This window comes from Heptranchias perlo, chromosome 21 (assembly GCF_035084215.1).
Source record: "Heptranchias perlo isolate sHepPer1 chromosome 21, sHepPer1.hap1, whole genome shotgun sequence".
Taxonomy (NCBI): Eukaryota; Metazoa; Chordata; class Chondrichthyes; order Hexanchiformes; family Hexanchidae; genus Heptranchias; species Heptranchias perlo.
The window spans coordinates 26,864,553-26,884,520 of record NC_090345.1 but is presented as its reverse complement, the minus strand read 5'-3'; the positions used below and the strand labels follow the sequence as shown (position 1 = coordinate 26,884,520).

Below are 19,968 nucleotides of genomic sequence, written 5' to 3'. Positions count from 1 at the left end.
AAAAAAAAACAATGCTCAGGATATTTTTTCACAGCTCTTATAAAATCACAGAAATTTCAATGTAGGAGGAAGCGATTTGGCCCATCGTGTCTATGCTGATCCTAGTTCCACTATGTCACGTGGTAGAAACAGTGTGACCGGAAGTAAGTGTGACACTGGAAGTGCATGCTATATGAGTTTTAATACATTAAAAGTAAACTGCCCATAGCGTTGCCCACAATGTTGAATATAATATTTTTTAATATACAAGATGGCAACTGGGTTGGGAGAGGGACTTCAGAAATTCACTCCACAGCATCACCTACTGGCCAAATCATGCAACTACAACATTATAGGCAACTATTTCCATACATATGTATACATAGGCAGTTTCAATGTTAAATGTTGACAAAAAAGCACGAACAAGAATCATGACAACAGGAACTTGAACAAGAAATACGCACATATTCAAATGCTCCCCAGGCTACTCCTTGCCCTAACCCCACACCCATGTCTTTTCTCAAAAAAATGCATTCTAAAAATAGTATTTTAATCTCTTATGAACAGATTTTAATTTCATTAATTTTCATTCAGTATCTATTTTCATTATTGACTGTTGTGTATTAATTAACCTGTAAATAAATCAAATAGTTTTAGCCTGGATGTTTGGTCTCCTCTACATTGGGGAGACTAAACGCAGATTGGGTAATCGCCTCTGCTCTGTCGCAAGTGTGATCCTGACCTGCCGGTCGCTTGCCATTTTAATTCCCCGTTCCACTCCCACTCTGACCTCTCTGTCCTTGGCCTCTTACACTGTTCCAATGAAGCTCAACATAAGCTCGAGGAACAGCACCTCATCTTTCGTTTAGGCACTTTACAACCTTCCGAATTCAACACTGATTTCAATAACTTCAGATCATAACCACTGCTCCCATTTTTTCAGACAGCAAGTGCTGGTAATGGTTCTACTATGGTTGCCATTTACAGCTACTCCTGACCGATCTTCTGTTTCTTAAACTGTCCCATTACCACCTTCCTTGCAAGAAAAGCTGACGAAAGGTCTTCGATCTGAAACGTTAACCCTGTTTCTTTCTCCACAGATGCTGTCTGACTTGCTGAGCTTCTCCAGCATTTTCTGTTTTTATTTCAGACCTCCAGCATCCGCAGTATTTTGCTTTTGTTGTATTGGTCTGATGGTGTGGTATTTTTCACCTTTTAGGAGAGACACAATGGGCATCGCACATCATCTCCAGTGAACTACATCCCACACTTAAGAGGTTAACTGTTAAATCTGAGCATATTAGACACTCCATGAATTTGAGCTCATCGAAAACTCTGTTGTACGTATCCTAACTCGCACCAAGTCCTTATCACCCATTACCCACGTGCTCGCTGACCTGCAGTGGCTCCCGATCTGGCAACACCTTGATTTTAAAATGTTCATCCTTGTTTTCAAATCTCTCCAATGCCTTGCCCTTCCCTATCTCTGCAGCCTCCCCTAGCCCTACAACCTTCCAAGATCTCTGTGCTCCTCCAATTCTGGCTTCATGTGCATCCTCGATTTTAATCACTCCTCCATTGGCAGCCATGCCTTCAGCTGTCTAGGCCTTAAGCTCTGAAATTCCCTCCCTAAACCTCTCTACCTCTCTCTCCTCCTTTAAAACACTCCTTAAAACCTACCTCTTCACTTGTCCTAATATCTCCTTATGTGGCTAAGTGTCAAATTTTGTTAGATAACACTCCTATGAAGCACCATGGGATGTTTTACTGCGTTAAATGCGCTATATAAATGCAAGTTGTTGTTGTTGTTCACATATAATGGTGCAGGTTTCACATCATGGGAGAGAGAGTAAGGTTATGTTTTATTGATCATATGATCCAATGGAGCACACTGATTAACTGGTGCAATTTTTTTGTTGTAATCTCTCCTAAAAGCACTTGACCTGGAACTAGAGATTTCCTTCTTGGAAGGCCAGGGCTCAAGGTTTGATATGGAAGCATCTAGTTCAAACATTTTGTCAGTATGACACTTGCAAGTGAATCATGATGAATACTTATGTTGAGTATGGAGCAAGTCCGATGTCTCTGAAAGTTACACAACATCAGAACAAAAAAAAAGCAGGAACTGTGAATATCAATAAAAATTAAAATTGCAAATGCTGGAAATCTGAAACAAAATCTGAAATTTAATGCGAAGAAGTGTGAGGTGATGCATTTTGGAAGGATGAGGAGATGCAATATAAACTAAACTGGTACAATTTTAATGGGGGTGCAGGAACAGAGAGACCTGGGGCTGCACATACACAAATCTTTGAAGGTGGCAGGAGACGTTGAGTATGTTCATAAAGCATACAGGATCCTGGGCTTTATAAATAGAGCCATTGAATACAAAAGCAAGGAAGTTATGCTAAAACTTCATAAATCACTGGTCAGGCCTCAGCTGGAGTATTCTGTGTCGAATTCTGGGCACCATATTATAGGAAGGATGACAAGACCTTGGAGAGGGTGCAGAGACATACTAGAATGGTGCCAGGGATGAGGGACTTCAGTTATGTGGAGAGACTGGAGAAGCTGGGATTGTTCTCCTTAGAACAGATAAGGTTATGGGGAGATTTAATGGAGGTGTTCAAAATTATGAAGGGTTTTGACAGAGTAGATAGGAAGAAACTGTTTCCGCTGGCAAGAGGGTCGATAATCAGAGAACACAGATTTAAGATAATTGGCAAAAGAACCAGGAGGTAAATGAGGAGAATTTTTTTCACACAGCGAGTTGTTATAATATGGAATTCAATGCCTGAAAGGAAGCAGATTTAATAGTAACTTTCAAAAAAGAATTGGATATATACTTGAAAAAGAAAAAATTGCAGGGCTATAGGGAAAGAGCAGGAAAGTGGGAGTAATTGAATAGCTCATTCAAAAAGCCGGCACAGGCACGATGGTCTAAATGGCCTTCTTCAGTGCTGTAAGGTTCTATTATTCTAAAAACAGAAAATGTTGGAATTAAACAATGCCGACTGACTTGCTTTGTAAGAGAAGACAGATTAATGTTTCAGGTATAACTCTTTGAGAGAATACTGCTGACTGACCTGCTGTATATTTCCAACATTTGTTATGAATATCAATCAGTGGAAGGGTCTGTAACATTTGACATACATATTGTAACCAAGAGCTGGCATCAACTGAAAGTCAATGATGAAGCAACCTGAACTGATCTACTCAAGGCAGGTCTCAGCAAGCCAATATTGAGCAGTAACTTTCAAATTCCATTTCAACTTTTTCTCAAAAACTTTTAGACAGCTACAATATTTTGAAGTGTAGGAAACACCAGAATATAGCTTTCAAAACCTTGTTCCTGTGTGTATAAGTATTGATCAAGCTTTAAGCTGACAATAGAAGAAGAATAACCAATGCAGTACTTCAGAATAACCACTCATATACAACAGCAGGAGAAAATGGGAGGATGAAGGGAAGAAGAGGAGCCCAGTTAACTAATTTCTACCATTTTTTTGAAGGAATATTGTCCCCAGATGATCTTCCCTTTCTTTGCATGGGCATGGACTAATCATTATATGTGGAGATTGAGCAAATGATAAATGAAACTTTACTTAACCCCTATGAAATGTTCATTGCAGAATGTGTTTCGGAAGATATAAAAACCCAATTTTACCATTGAAAATGACTCAAAAGCTACTGGGGAATAAAAGCAGTAATAACAGAGAAATGAGAGTTGTGGTCAAACACATGGATAAGATGTCATTTCTGACATTACATAGTCCTTACAGCACAGAAATAGACCATTCGGCCCAACTGCTCTATGCCGGTCTTTATGCTCCACACGAGCCTCCTCCCACCCTACTTCATCTCACCCTATTAATATGTCCTTCAATTCCTTTCTCCCTCATGTACTTATCTAGTTTCCCCTTAAATGCATCTATGCTATTTGCCTCAATTACTCCATATGGTAGCAAGTTCCACATTCTAACCATTCTCTGGGTAAAGCGGTTTCTCCTAAATTCCTTATTGGATTTATTAGTGACTATCTTATATTTATGACCCCTAGTTTTGGACTCCCCCACAAGTCTACTCTATCAAACCTGTTCAGAATTTTAAAGGCCTCTATTAAAACAGACATGAAACTGAATTCTCAGAAATTAGCCAAGTTTTCTGCATTTTTTAAGTGAGTTTAATCAGCTCCCTATGGTTGCTATAAGTGAAAATGCAGTAATAATGATTAAAATGTTTCCAGAAAACCATCTGTACGTGGGAACATGGTGAAGAGACAGACAATTACATAAATGAAAAGGAGACAAAAGTATGATTGAAATGAGTGAGAGCAGGATATATGCTTTATAGTCCAGCATTACCATTTAGGAAATTATTAAACACAGAGTAAAAACTGGGCTACGGATAGGTCATTTATGGATCATACTGTGTCACTGTGTCAGATAAAGTCGCTGAGAATATTCAAGATATATGAGGAATTTTAACACAGGCAATAGAAAGAACACCTAGAATAGGTAACAGAAGAAAATAACTTAAAGCAAGCAGGTAAGGAGGGAGATGGGGTGTGCAGGCCTTTTATCAGAAAGATATCAGTTGCTATGTATATCCTCCTGAGACAACACTGAATTCTATTCAACACCTTTGGAACTGAATGTCCTTCACACAAAACAAGATATTGGCCACTACTTATGTAATTAGGCATAAACCATATACCATGCAGTTCTGTAAATTTTGCATGGAATGTCTATTCATGACTAATGATGAATCAGAATTTTCAGAAAATCCAATAGTCCCTCTTAATAACCAGGAAGTCCAGCACAAGCTTACTCAGACCAGTACCAGAAATTTTCAACACAATGCACACAGAAACTTCCTGACTGGATAGAGCAGGAGGCCATCTATTGTCAAAGCACAATTTTCTAACCTGTGTTCTGGGACAGAATAGAATCGATTGCTCAATTGTTAAATTATAAAGACCAATTCCTGTAAAATCAAGTATATTTTGAGATTATTCACTGAACCTTACATTCCACGCTTACAACTTTAACCACCTCATTCCAAAACACTCATTCATTGTCCCAGCAGCACAGGAGCTACCTCTCTCCAGAGTACTTGATCATTTACATCAATCCTTATAATTTTCAATGCTGCTTCTAAGCTACATAAATTGACATAGCAGGAATAAAATTTCCTGGGAATCACTTTCCCTATCTACACTTCCTGGGGGGGGGGGGGGGGGGGGGGGGGGTGGAGCAGAAAGAGAACAACAGAGAACAACAGGGAACAAGTGAGGGATAACTCGAAGAAGGTCTTTATATTCTGTAGATTTCCAAATTGTTACGATGGCTGCCTTTTTAATATTTATACTCAGAATCAAAAACAATGATTGCTCAAATAAACAAATGGCAAGCTCTGGAGGGACTGTATCATTATTTAAGCATGAAGGGTAATTCTGAATAAAAATTCTTATTTAAACATTTATGTTTAAGTACAATATTTTGGTAACGTGAAGTACAGTTTCAGAGATATTTGGTACAGGAGGACTCTTTTATAAAGTTTTATATGCCTCTCAGTATTTGCAATAAAAGTGCACACCTTAAACAGTAGGACAGAGATTTATTGGGTTTTTTTAGCCTACGGTGGGTAAAGAAACCACTTATATTTCCCAGGAACCAATTATAACAATTGCTTCATTGTCTCTGGAGAGATATCTTATAAACTTCTTTCCAAATTCTGTCACTAAAATGTACACCCTAGCATCCCACTGCAACAGCATGATTCAGCACGAGCAATATCATGGCAGGTTTGCTAGTTATACATGAAAAACGGTTCCCAAATACTATACTATTCCATCAAGACTATGCCACACACCATTAATTCAGGATGCTTAGCATGCTGTAGATTCATATACATTGGCCAGGATTTTGACCCGGAGCCAGGAAGGGGGCAGGGGGGTCGAATCGTGGACGGGAAACCCGGAAGTAGGGGTTTCCCAGACGAGCTTACAATTTTGACGTAAGGATGTCTTTTATTTTTTTTGTCGGTTTGCCGTCCGATTGGCCGGCCTGAATGACAGGCTGGTCTCAGTCGGACGGGAGCAGAGCAAGGAAAAGGACGTGAAAAGGTAAGTGTTCAGGTAAGTCTTAGAATGTATGGATGGGGGGGGGGGGGGGGGGGGGGCGGCGGCGTGGGCATGGGGGGCACCGATGGGCACCGATGGGCATGGGGGCATGGGGGTCATGGGGGGAGGGACTAGGGAGTCAGTCACCAAGGGGGAGGGGGTCGGGATCGGGAGTCATCACGGTAGTCCGTGATCGTTGTGGGGGAATCGGAGATCGGGGGGGGGGGGGGGGGGGGGCGGTGGTTGGCCGTGATCGTTGAGGGGGCCATGATCATTGGGGGGGTCACTGCAGGTAGGCTTTTTGGACCTGGGGGAAGCACTCCTACTCCTCCGGGCCCACAAGCTGTGCCCGAAAGGCACTTACCAGCAGTTTCGGGCCTTCTCACCTCCTCTTACGTGGCATGACGTAGAAGGCCCAGGAATCCTGGCCCCCAGGGGTTGCAATCGCAAAACCTTTCAAAATGGAGGTCCGCAGCCTCCATGAAAGGTTTTAGTAGTGACTAACCCGCCTCCTGGGAGTGGGTTATTTGCTCGCCCCAGTGAAAACCGGAGATGGGCGGATATGAAATTGTTGCAATTTTCAATGCAGTCCTTTTAAACAAAAAACTACCTAATATCTCTAATAAAGTAATATTTTACTTTTATCAATTAATTTCAACTCATCAAAATATAGCATTACTTTAAGGATTCCAGTGTATCATTAGGTAAAGGAAAATGATAGGAAAGTACTTGCATTTATATAGCACCTTTCATGACCTCAGTACCACCAATTAAGTACTTTTTTGAAGTGCAGTCTCTGTTGTAATGGAGGGAAAGGCGGCAGCCAATTTGAGCTCAGCAACGTCCCACAAATAGCAATGAGATACACGACCAAATAATCTGATTTAGTGATGTTGGTTGAAGGACAACTATTGGCCAAGACATCAGGAGAACTCCCCTGGTCTTCTTCGAATAGTGCCATGGAATCTTTTACATGCACCTGAGAAGGCAGAAAGGGCCTCGGCTTAATGCCTCACCCGAAAGACGGCACTTCTGACTGTGCTGCATTGAAGTGTCAGCCTGGATTATGTGCTCAAATCTCTAAAGTGGGGCGTGAACCCATGACCTTCTAATACAGAGGCGAGAGTCCTACCACTAAGCCAAGCTTGCCACCTTAATTAAAATCCTTCTGAAAGTGTAATGGATGGCCATAGAAATATTTGAAATAGCTTCCTGTTACCTTAAATTATCACAGATTCATGCATGCCTTTTTCAAACTTGCAAACTGGACATATAAAGATTTCCTACTTCAGTATGAAAAAGGAAGCTAATTACCTTAACAACCTCTCCTCCATCCACCTTCATCAGCTGTCTCAAGTTCTGCTGTAGCAAATTTGTGTTCGACCGCCATTTTAAAAGTCCCAGGAGGTCCACTGTAAATAGTTCAGACATATAAAACTTCTTTATTGATCAACATGTTAAGTAAAAAGTCAATCTGGCCCCAAAAAATAAAATAGCACAAAGAAAGTTGTATGCAGCTACATCTTCAATTTATTACTTTTCATGTGGCTGTTACAAGTAATTTGCTTTGGGCACAATGATCCATTGTAGAAAAAAATCTATGCAATTTAAATTGCCAAATGTTTTTTCACAGAGAACAATTAAATGATTTACTTTTGCTGGGGTTTAAATGAATACTAGACTTAAGCCACTAAAACAAAATAACCTTCAGTTGGTGGGTAAAATTCAATCTACTTCTGCTAAACTGATCTTTCTGCTCAGGAATATATCTGTTGTGAAATAAAACAGAGATATTAAGTAGTCCAGTTTCTTTTTAGATTTCCAAGGAAAGTTTCATTTGAACCATCTTCTGGAATGATGAGTATTTTGAGACATTTGGGTTTGAAAGGCTAAAACAGGATTCTGAACATATCTTTACTTCAGTTAATGAAAGCAAAGTTCAACACTTAACTGGGAAAGATTAACAAGTGTCAAAAGAATGGGTACTTAGAGCAATATTGCAAAAGTGCTAGCAGTTCTGATCTTTAGCTTTAGTGCCATTATAGAAGTTGAGCGAGAAACATCACCATCTTTACAGAAGCTGCGTCAAGCCAGGCTGAGGCCTTATAAACAGATTTGGAGTGAATTCTGTCACCTGTAAAGACCTCCAGTGTCAGTTCAAAGAAAAATTTATATTGCTAATTTCCATTTCCTGAGGATTCTCTGAGTGGCATTGCTAATTTTGTCCCAATTAAGAATTAGTTTTGTGCTGTAAGCCCACTAGACACTGAATTGAGATCAGCAAACTCATTTAATAAAACACAATTACGGCCAGCAGAGAGAGGAGACCTTTATCCATTAGTCTGAATTGATTTTAACTCTGGTCCCAGAAGTGATAGAACAATGTCTATCAAAGCCACCCACTCGCTAATATACAATGAAGCAATCCTGAGATGACCAAAGTCTCAATTTCTTCCATCACATATTTATTAACGCTTTTTCTATCCTAATCTATTCCGTAAACAGATTTATTTCATGTATCTATACGATAGATTGCCATATTGTTCATATTTGTAATTCACAAACCATTTAATGGTAGATTGAAAAAATAAATCTTTGCATTGTATGGTACAACAAAGTAAACTCTCCAAAAGAGTCACTGCACTGCTTCCAACACAAAACAGATATCTCACATTACAGTGGCAGCGTGGATACGAAATTGGCTAAGTGACAGGAAACAGAGAGTAGTGGTGATTATTGTTTTTCGGAAGGTGGTATACAGTGCTGTTCCCCCGGGGTCAGTACTAGGACCATTGATTTTTTAATGTATATTAATGACTTTGGCTTGGGTGTACAGGGTACAATTTCAAAAATTTGCAGATGACACAAAACTTCGAAGTGTAGTAAACAGTGTGGAGGATAGTAATAGACTTCAAGAGGACATAGACAGGCTGGTGCAATGGGCAGACAGATGGCAGATGAAAATTAACGCAAAGAAGTGCGAAGTGATACATTTTGGCAGGAAGAACGAGGAGAGGCAATATAAACTTAATGGTACAATTCTAAAGGGGGTGCAGAGAGACCTGGGGGTGTATGTGCACAAATCTTTGAAGGTGACAGGACAGGTTGAGAAAGCGGTTAAAAAAGCATATGGGATCCTGGGCATTATAAATAGAGGCACAGAGTACAAAAGCAAGAAAGTTATGTTGAACCTTTATAAGACGCTGGTTCGGCCACAACTGGAGTATTATGTCCAATTCTGGGCACCGCACTTCAGGAAGGTTCTGAAGGCCCTAGAGAGGGTGCAGAAAAGATTTACTAGAATGGTTCCAGCGATGAGGAACTTCAGTTACGTGGATAGACTGGAGGAGCTGGGATTGTTCACCTTAGAGCAGAGAAGGTTGAGAGGAGATTTGATAGAAGTGTTCAAAATCATGAAGGGTTTAGATAAAGCAAAGAGAAACTGTTCCCATTGGTGGAAGAGTTGAGAACCTGCAAACACAGATATAAGGTGATTGGCAAAAGAACCAAAGGCGACATGAAGAAAATCTTTTTTATGCAGCGAGTAGTTATGATCTGGAATGCGCTACCTGAAAGGGTGGTGGAAGCAGACTCAATCATGGCTTTCAGAAAGGAATTGAATAAATACTTGAAGGGAAAAAAATTGCAGGGCTACGGGGAAAGAGCGGGGGAATGGGACTAACTGGATTGCTCTTACAAAGAGCCGGCACGGGCTCGAAGGGCCAAATGGCCTCCTTCTGTGCTGCAATTATTCTATGATTCTATGATTACGTTGAAGTTTTCCACGGTAGAAAGGGACTGTGCAAAGAGCGGGTATTACACCATCAAATTCAATTTAAATCAGTACTTCGGACATGTATCCACGCAGAAGTTAACAGAGTGTCAGAACTCTTGTTACTTCTCAGCCATGTAAAAATTAGAGGGGAGGTGGGTTTTCTTCAAGCTTAAACTCAGATAATATTTTAATTTAAGATATGTTCCACGATTCTGAAAACTTGTCTATTTTCACTTTGAAAGATCAAAAACCTGTTTTTTTTTCCATTTCTTCTTTCATCTCCTGAAGGTATCCTTGTTATTCCACAAGTGCCATCCAAATGGTACTTCATCTGTGAGCCCAGGCAACAAATCTTGGCAGGCTGTTCAACCATTAGGGTTGGAGTAGGATGAGAAGAGAAATCCCAGAGAACAAGGAAAAGAAACCCTATCTACCCTGGGATGCTGAGACAATTATACTAGCAATCATTGCAAGTACCCATTCAATGTAAGCCTGTTGGCAAGACAAATTAAGCACTGGGATATGACTCAATAACTTTAATTAAAAATTGAAAAATGTTGTTTTGACACGACATAACTTATTAGTGAGCCCATATTTACAATATTGTGAGCAATTTCCTCAACTTCAGGTACATTACATTGAGAGGTTTCTAAGCCCAGTAGCGATAATTCTGAGGCTTAGGACCACAAGTTAAAACGAAAGACTCAGAATTGAACTTGTTTTAAATTGAAAAGAAAAGCAACACAATGTACTATAATTCTCCCTCTCCTCCAACCCAAGCAGTGGAATTGACTCAACAAAACCATATGTTGACTAACTCCTTTGAAATAAGGAGCTGGGTAAACACCTGACAAGGAACTTAATTGGAGCTTTTGTTATAGGCATCTTTGTCCCAATCGACAAGTGGATAATTAAAATCTCCCAGAACAATAATTTTGGTATTCCTCCTCATTTTTCTAATCTGACTTCCATTTCCTTCCGACAATTTGGAGGCATATAAAACACCCTTGTGTTGTAACAAGCCCTTTTTCATCTTTGAGATCTAACCATACTGACTCTGTACCAATTCCTCATCTACATCAACCCTTTCTATAGCATGTGTTCCCTCTTAAAACAATATTGCTGTTCCCCCTCCTTTCTAATCTTTTCTATCCCTCTTAAATATATGATATCCTGATATAATTATTTTCCATTCTTGTCCAGTTTGCAGCCAGATTTCCGTTAATGCTAATAATTCTAGATCTTCCTGTAAAATAACTGTTTCCAATTCCCCCAGTTTATTTCCCACACCCTCTGCATTACAATATATGCATTTTAACCTTATTATGCTTTTTAGAATACTACTCCTTTTCTCATGATTTTTTTTTTGTCTTGTCCCCATTTGTAACTAGTCCATTTGACTTATTCCTCTGCTCCACGCCCCACTTGCTAAATTATTTTCTGCATAATTCCATCACAGGCTCGATGGACCGAATAGCCTCCTTCTGTGCTGTAACCATTCTATGATAATTATCCTCATCTATTTCTCCCTTCTCTATTAGTTGATTCTGGTTGTTTTTATTTTCTCAGCTCCCCACCCCCTTCTTAGTTTAAAAAACTCACCATTCCTTCTTTAACGATTTTGCCAGTCCATAAACACCCTGCCTGTCAGATGTAGCCCATTGTTACGGAACAGCTCCTATCTGTCCCAGAACAGATATCTATGCCCAAAGTGGAATCTCTCTTCCTGACACTACACATTTAGCCATGCATTGATTTCCCTAATTTTCCTCTCTTCCCCATTCTAGCGCATGGCTGGAAAAGTAATCCTGAGATTACCAGCGTGAAGTCCTGCTCCTAGGCTTGTCTCCTAAACTCCTAAATTCATCTTGCAGGACTTCAGGCCTGTCTTTACCTACATCATTGGATCCCACTTGGACCACGATAAAAGGTTGCTCTCCCTCCCCTGGCACAATCTTTTCCAGTCTATCGATATTCCTAAAATGTGTACAGAACTTTTTCCTCAAGCAGTACGTTAGTAGGCCTACAAGGGCAATAGATTCGGTTATGAGTAATGAAATAGATCAGGTAGATGATCTAAATGTGGGTGAGCACCTTGGGAACAGTGATCAAAGTATGTTAAGGCTTAAGATCCAACTAGAAAGGGAAAGTCAGTACAAAAACTAGAACACCAGATTGGATTCAGGCAGATTTTAAAAATATGAGGAGTGAGCTAGCTGAGATGGAAGGAGAAAATTAGCTCACAGGACTGTAGAGCAACAGTAGTTTTTTTTTTAAAAAAGAGAGAATGCAAAGGTACAGAATAAATATGTTCCACTAAAAAAGGAAACCACTAGTGGTTTTAGTATGTCATGGATAAACAAAGACGTTAGAAACCAATTAAAATTGAAGAGGACTATGAGGACTGCAAGAATAATAATAAGAAAAACAAAGGAGAATATAAGAAAAGAGGATGAGTGGGAAAAGGAAAGCTAAGAGGGAGTATAAGGAATTTTTTTTTAAAAACATCAAGAGGAACAGTAAGGTATTTTACAAATATATCAGTAAAAAGAAAATTGTTAAAAGTGAGGTGGGACCCTTGAGAGAAGAGGAAGACAAAGCACTAGGGTCTAACAGGATACATCCTCGGATCCTGAATGACAGAGATTCCAAAACTAGGGGGCACGACAAGGTTACCAGGGGGCCGCGAAGAGGATGGGCTAGATAGCTGTTTGCTTAGTGCAATTTTACCTTCAAATTTGCTTTTGCATGTTTAATTTTATTCAAAGCCTGCTCTGTGTGTTTTTTGTCTACTTTGCCGCAAGCGACAGCGGGAGAGATACTGGGGTGGTTGGCGATGTTATGGCAGCTCTCCTCCCCCCTCCCAACACAGCTGCCAGTGAGGGTGCATGTGGCTAATAGGGAACGAGTGCGAGCGAGAGGCACAGATGAAGCCGTTTCCGTGGCCCCGCTCAGCTGCACATTGCGGATAAGAGCCGCGAAAGTTGAATCCATTGATTTAACTGCAAACCTGGACAAGCAAGCTGCCAAACCAATGCATTTTGGAAAAGAGACCACCCCTAGCAAGACTACCAGTCCGCTGTCCAGGCTGAAATGTAAAAAATGGTCACTTGGGAAACGTACAAGAGGACTGGTGGTGCCTATGGAACTGTACCCCAGTGCGAGTTGCTACCTTCCAGAGGTAAGGAGAGAAAATTGAAGCGGGGGAGGGGCGGCACTAAGGTGAATTAAAAATCTGCCATCATTACCTTAAGCTTTGTATGGCTGTAGATTTATATTGATAAAGTTTGTACAGTTGTGGATCTACAAACACTGTTTTAATAATATTATACAATAACGGAATTTGATAGAATTTTTTTATTTGGACAGTTTTAGTAACTGTTTCCCATGGGAAGCTGAGTGATATTCTTTTGTGAGGAACACATTGTGTATGAGTTTTTGGGTCATTATCATTTTGTGTAGCAATGACTGAGTTTGTTTTCAGGCATGTGGAAAGAAACGGCCCTATTAAATTATGCAGCCATCTCCTCTCTAGAATACGATTAATATTTTGGCACTCACCATCAACTAAAATAAAATTAACCAAGTCAACAGAATGTCACTGTGTTCATCACTGATGAATAAAACATAATTTTTGCACTATAACATAACACCCTACGCTGAGACTACAGTGGCATGATAAGAGACTTTGCAGTTTTTTGGAGATGGCCTGTTTTTGTCAAGGGTTGGGACAGATGAGAGGTCTTAAGCAATATGTTACCTTAGCCAAGAAAATAAGATCCTCTTGTTCTATAAAGTCTATTAGAGTTTTTTGAGGATGTAACTAGCAGGGTAGATAAAGGGGAACCAATGGATGTAGTATATTTGGATTTTCAAAAGGCATTCGATAAGGTGCCACATAAAAGGTTGTTACACAAGATAAGGGCTCATAAGGGATTGGGGGTAATATATTAGCATGGATGGAGGATTGGTTACCAGACAGAAAACTGAGAGGAGGGATAAAAGGGTCATTTTCAGGTTGGCAGGCTACAACTAGTGGGGCGCCACAAGGATCAGTGCTTGAGCCTCAGCTATTTACAACTATATTAACGGCTTAGATGAAGGGATTGAGTGTAATGTATCCAAGTTTGCTGACGATACAAAGCTATGACTAACTTGGAGTGCTTGAGGCAGACACTGGATGCCCAAAAAGAAAATGCATTTTGTTTCCCTTGATGAAACAAAAAAACACGTGTTATGTAGATCAGCAGTGTGCACACTTATGACCAGAATCTATCCTCTGGCAGGTAGCTAGATATTTAAGGGCAATATCACCTAACAAGTCAATGGGAGAAGGCAAAAGTTCAATGCCCCAAATGGGTACTGTATTGAGGGAGATTGATCTAAGACTCCACAGCAAAGTCTCAGGACCACAACAAACTGAATTACCTACTGACACGTACAGAAGAAGTAAACATATGGGGCCCAATATTAGCACCCGCTATCGGGTGCGTTCCTGGCAGGGGGGCTCCGAAAATCGGGGCATCCCGGAGCGGGTCAGGAGCCCGGCTCCAACCCGCCCACTTCCGGGTTCCCCACAGACGCGCTGACGTGCGCACGCAGCCCCCGCATGTGGGACTCCCGCAGGCAATTAAAGCCGGTGGGGTGCCACGTGACAGTATTTATTGTGCTATTTCAGGTCGTTAACAGACCTGATTAAGGGAATATGTCAGGAAGGGTGGGATTTTAGAAACAACTGGGACTGTTTCCCGTACTGGGGGAAACACTCCAAGTTGAGATGGATGTGTTGCAGCTATCAGCCTGTGGCAGCTGCAAAGGTCCATTTGACAGGTGGGGGGTGGGGGGTGGGGGCGGGGGGGGAGACCCTCACTCATTGCAGGATGCCAATCAACATCACCTGTTCCAATAATTTATGTCAGAGAGCAGAGACATCTGTTACAAATTAGCAATAAAACGGTTTATCAACATCTAAATGTAACCATAGGATATTTTGGTAAATGAGTTGGCTTTTTGAATATAAATACTTTGCACTTCAGCACAACAACTAATTCTTTCCACTTAATATTAACCCTCTGAGAAGTGAATTCCTTTAAAGCTTTCAAAACACGTCTCACAAACAAATTATATTATTTATTACTCTTACAGGGAGTTGAAAAATAGTCAAGCATTCAGATAACTAGAAGAGGCTGAAAATTTTCAATTTCTAGCTGGCAAATTGTCAGTAAAGTACTTTTTTTTAAAACTGAACATCCCCATATCATTTACCTTCCCCAGCCAAGTCAAAAAGATGAAAGTGCTCCATCAGCACTGTTCTATAGGCAGCTTCTACAAAGCGATTGACAGCATCTGATAACTGCCATTTCAATTTTTCTTCCATCTCTGTGGAAAAGCACCTACTGCCTCCACTCAGTGCTTCCAAACAACATTGTTAAGATTATGAACTCAGCATGTGGTGAATTGTTTGCACAAAGCTCATTTTATCATTCTATGGTACAGTACAGTGGAGTGTCAACATGCTGCCCAATTATACAGCATTTCTTGATTCGTATAATTCTCATGCAAATTGATTTTTTTTTCTGATTTTGATAGAAAAATTCTATTAGTTTTCAAATAGTTTGTGGGTTATTGTTGAACCCCTGGTAACAAACATTTTTTTCTGTACTAAAATCATAAAATTGAATGCTTTAGTCAGAGAAAATTAAATCAAACCAGAAAAGCACCAACAGGGGCCTGGAAATATGTCTCCAATCTCAGTGCAGTTTAAAAAAGGTTAAAATAGTAATAATCTTGGGTTCTGTGCATTTCCACATGCATAACATTCCTCAATAATCTCAAAGATTTATTTTTGTAGAAAAATCTCGAGGCAAGAAAACTGACAGTTTTAGCTGTTAAAAAATATGTTTGTGGAAGAAAGTCACAATGCTGAAAACTAACAATAAATGATAAATTTTTAAATCACCACTTCCTAAACTGAACGGCACAGTTAACACTCAACAGCAAATTTTTTCTCCTCCAAAATCTTACCATTCTGTGTGAGTTTTGTCGAACAGACCAAAGTGGAAATCTGAAATGAGTCCTTGCTGATGGCAAAGTTTCCAAAACTGTGCATATTTTTCCCAGTCATTGTGTAGCCTTTCTCCTCAAGCGCCGGTTTAGTTGCTGGCAAATTTAAGTATAATGATGCATCTTCCAACTTTTTGGCATCCCACTGTTCAGAAAAAAAACGTTAAATCCATAATGTATTATATTTCAACATACATATTAAAAGCACAACTACTATAACATTAGCCAATGTTTAAGCTTCTTCAGTGGTGCCAACGTGTGTAGATAAACCATTATAAACCAACATACCTTGTATACAATTAGGTCATGTTCTCCATCTCTTAGTGTTGTTCCATCATACCTCATTAGCTTCACAAATGCCAATGCAAATATCTTCTCAGATTTGTCTTTAGCTAAACAAAGAAGGAAACATTGAGTTTTAAATTATCCCTGTTACATGTCAAACTTGTCAAAAGTAAATACCTTTCTAAACAAAAAGTAAACTGTTAACGCCCGTGCCTACGTTCACCGAACACAATATAAATTTTATAACTAAAGAAAGAACTTCCATGTGCTAAGCACAGGCCTTAGTATTGGTTAGTGCCACAGAAAAAGTGGTAACCAACTGCCTATTTAAAACACAGAGAAAATGTGATCTGCATTTGATGGAGGAATCTCCCTAATCCCAAAGGCAACATTTTTCTTCTTTTGGAAAAAGCAAATAGAGTTTCTACTGTTATTATCTTGAATATATATTTGAAATTTATTCAGAACCATCATCAAATAGTAGAGATCCTGGCTTTCAAGCAATATGTTCCAGAAAGTGAACACGACAAGCAAAGCACAGCAGTAGTGAACACATGATCATCTCAGGAAATTGTCGGTGCTAGTACGGGGCCATCTGATTTCCAATCAGCTCCCACTGAAAGCCAGCAGCCAGCCTCCAGACTTACGTCTTTCACTGAGAAATCACTAAGAAGTTACAGGTTAGGAGTTAGAAGTTGCACACAACACACCAGTACTAAGGGTTAATACCGTGGCAAATGACACTGTTATCAGACACATAACATAAAGCAGGTGAATGAATTGGTTGCACGGTGTTTGAACTTTATCGAAAGAGTTTCTTTGATTGTGTAGAAGAAGGCAGCAGCACAGAAAAGGTAGGGGACTGACGCCCGTTGAGGAAATACAGAAGCCAGTTTTGCAAAAGGTGCCATGAGAGATCAGGGGTCCTTAAAGGCGCAGTTCAGAGACATTTCTTGCAGATGAGTGTGTGGTGCATCAACTTTCCTGGCTGCATTGGTGCTTCTGCAGCGATATGCTCTTGGTCACCATCTGTGTCTTGCTCTGGCCAAGCTTGCACATTAGCCTCCTCCTCCTCTTCCATGATTAGGGTTCTTTGTATCACAAAGTGGTGGAAAGCAGCAGATGATGATGATGATCATGGAGACAATAACATGGTCTGTCAAATACCAGTGTTTCAGGATGCCAATGATGCTCTATAATTATCTTGGGCTGCAAGGGCTTCTTTATATCTGTGATCGGTTTCTGTCCATGGGTGCAAGACTATCCTCTTAAGCCATAGTCATTTGCCAGGGTTTATGAGGGCAGCCTTAGTCTCTGACGTGCTTTTGTCTTCAAAATGTGATTGGCACAGACTACTGCCTTAAAGTGAATGTATCATGACTGCTGCCAGGGAAATGTCCATTAAATATATGATGATGGTGATCCCTGACCAGCTACAAATTGATTCAGTAAAACAATTTCTTTTCAGAGGGTGCAGCATTGTGCCTAAGGTACTTTGGCAAATCCAGTGGTGTGGTGAGGTTGGGTAGCACTGTCATGCTGCTGTTGCCGTTCATGAGGATCCTTTTCCAACAGACGAGAACCTGTTTAGCTTCTAATGCCCATGTGTAATGGGTGATCTAAGTGCACTGCTTGTGCTGTGGAAGGAAACAGAAATTTCACTGTATTCTCCATTAGTACTTGATTTGCCTTGCATTAGAATTGGAAATAAAGCTCTTGCCCATTTTGCACCCCACTGGCAGGCAACTAGGTGATGAGATGAGAGGAGAGCGAATCGTGGAGCAAGCAGAAATTCAGCAACTTCCTGAAATCACTTTCTGGTCCTCCCCATCCAACAGTTTCCAGGGGCCCGATATTAGGAGGGCGGTGGGTTGGCAGCGGGGGGTTGACTGGGCGCGTGGGTAATGCGCCCAGTGAAACCGGGGTGCTCCGCACGGAATCGCAGCTTGATTGAAGGTACTTACCTTTGCTTCCGGGTTTCGCACTAGAAAGCTGCACAGCAGGCGGACTGCGCATGCGCAGCATAGGCTGTCAGCTGGAGGAGCCCTATTTAAAGGGGCAGTCCTCCACTGACTGATGCTGCAGAAAATAGGCAAAATTACAGTATGGAGCAGCCCAGGGGGAAGGCTGCTCCCAGGTTTAATGATGCCTCACTCCAGGTCTTATTGGATGGGGTGAGGAGGAGGGGGGAGGGCAGAGATCTCCCCCCTGGCGGGCGGGAGGAAGTGGCCTGCCTCCGCCACCAAGAAGGCCTGGCTCGAGGTGGCAGAGGAGGTCACCAGCACCACCAACATATCGTGCACCTGCATACAGTGCAGGAGGCGCTTCAATGACCTAAGAAGATCAGTCGAAGTGAGTACACTTACAAATTCCCCTACACTCTGTCTGCCAAATCACCGCCCCCACCCCACATCTCCTTCTGCACTGCCAACACTACTCTATCATATCACTCCTCACACCTACTCAAAGCTCATCCTCATCTTACCTGCACTTACTCACCTCGCCAGTACTCATCCCATCACTACCACTCTACCCAATCCTCATACAATCTCATGGCTCTATCTCATACTCACCCTCTCATGCATCTCTTTCACGGTCAGCCTCATTCAACCTGCCACTACCAGTGCTGCAGCCACAGGGCATGCATCACATATGTGTAGTAGGAAGCGTAAGACAAACGTGTCGTGAGCATGAAAGGGACGCACAAGGGTGTTTGAGGGTTTGTCATGGTTTTTACTTATATTTAATTTCTGATCAACTCACATTACATATTATATTGTCACCACTACTGCCATGTCTTTGCGAATCTTGTCTGGTTTGTGCAATAATGCCCTTTCCTGAGGATCACAATGAAGACCCACAACTCATGCCACCCATTGTGTCACTGCAGAGTGGGTGTAGGTGTATTTGCAGGGCTCTTTTGTGCAGACGACTGAGAGACGTCAGCGATGTCCCCGGTGGCACCCTGGAAGGCTGCGAAGGAGAAGTTGTAGAGGGCAGTGGTGACTTTGACAGTGAAAGATAAGAAGATGGTTCTTGGGCCAGCCGGGAGCAGCTCGGCATGAAGGAGGCTGCAGATGTCCACGACTACATGTCGAGTGACTCATAGCCTACATGTGCACTGCTGCTCAGAGATGTCCAGGAAGCTGAGCCTCGGTGTGTAGACCCTGTGGCAAGGGTAGTGCCTTCTGCGACGCATCTCTCTCTGCCGTTGCCCTCCCTCCTGCTGTGCAGGTGGATGTGTCACAGCACTGTGTTGTGGAGCTCCACGTGTCAGAGGTGGACGGCGTGGCCGGCGAGGCTGGTGATGCTGTTCGTCCTCCGAGGACGTCATGACTGCAGCTACGGCGGCCCCCATCCGGAAGATGTACGTTTGAGGGGGTCCACAAGGGAGGTAAATCTGTCTGGACACCGGGGTAAGTGTGCAAGTTGGTGAATTTTATTGTTAGGAGGAGGGTGGTGGAGGCCAAACTTTGTCCAAAGTGACAGAGTGGCCTCCTGCAATGAGTGAGGGTCTCGTCTCCCCCCTCCCTACCTGTCAAATGGACCTTTGCAGCTGCCACAGGCTGATGGCTGCAACACGTCCATTTCAACTGGGAGTGTTTCCCCCAGTATGGGAAACAGTCCCAGTAGACTTGAAAATCGCACCCCTCCTAAAATATCAGGTCAATCAGGTCTGTAAACGACCTGAAGTACCTAGTTAATTACTTTAAGTGGGATCCCGCCAGCTTTAATTGCTAGC

General features: G+C 41.5%; 1 protein-coding gene across 3 annotated transcripts in view; it reads right to left on the bottom strand.

Moving 5' to 3' along the window:
• Positions 1 to 19,968, bottom strand: part of dock1 (dedicator of cytokinesis 1) — a 472,808-nt gene that overhangs the window by 328,336 nt on the left and 124,504 nt on the right. For all 3 annotated transcript variants that reach the window (XM_068002361.1, XM_068002362.1, XM_068002363.1), the window contains 3 exons: positions 16,230 to 16,333; positions 15,903 to 16,086; positions 7,418 to 7,515 (listed from right to left, as the gene is read on the bottom strand). In XM_068002361.1, coding sequence (XP_067858462.1) covers positions 7,418 to 7,515; positions 15,903 to 16,086; positions 16,230 to 16,333 — 386 coding nt within the window. The remainder of the gene's footprint in view (positions 1 to 7,417; positions 7,516 to 15,902; positions 16,087 to 16,229; positions 16,334 to 19,968) is intronic.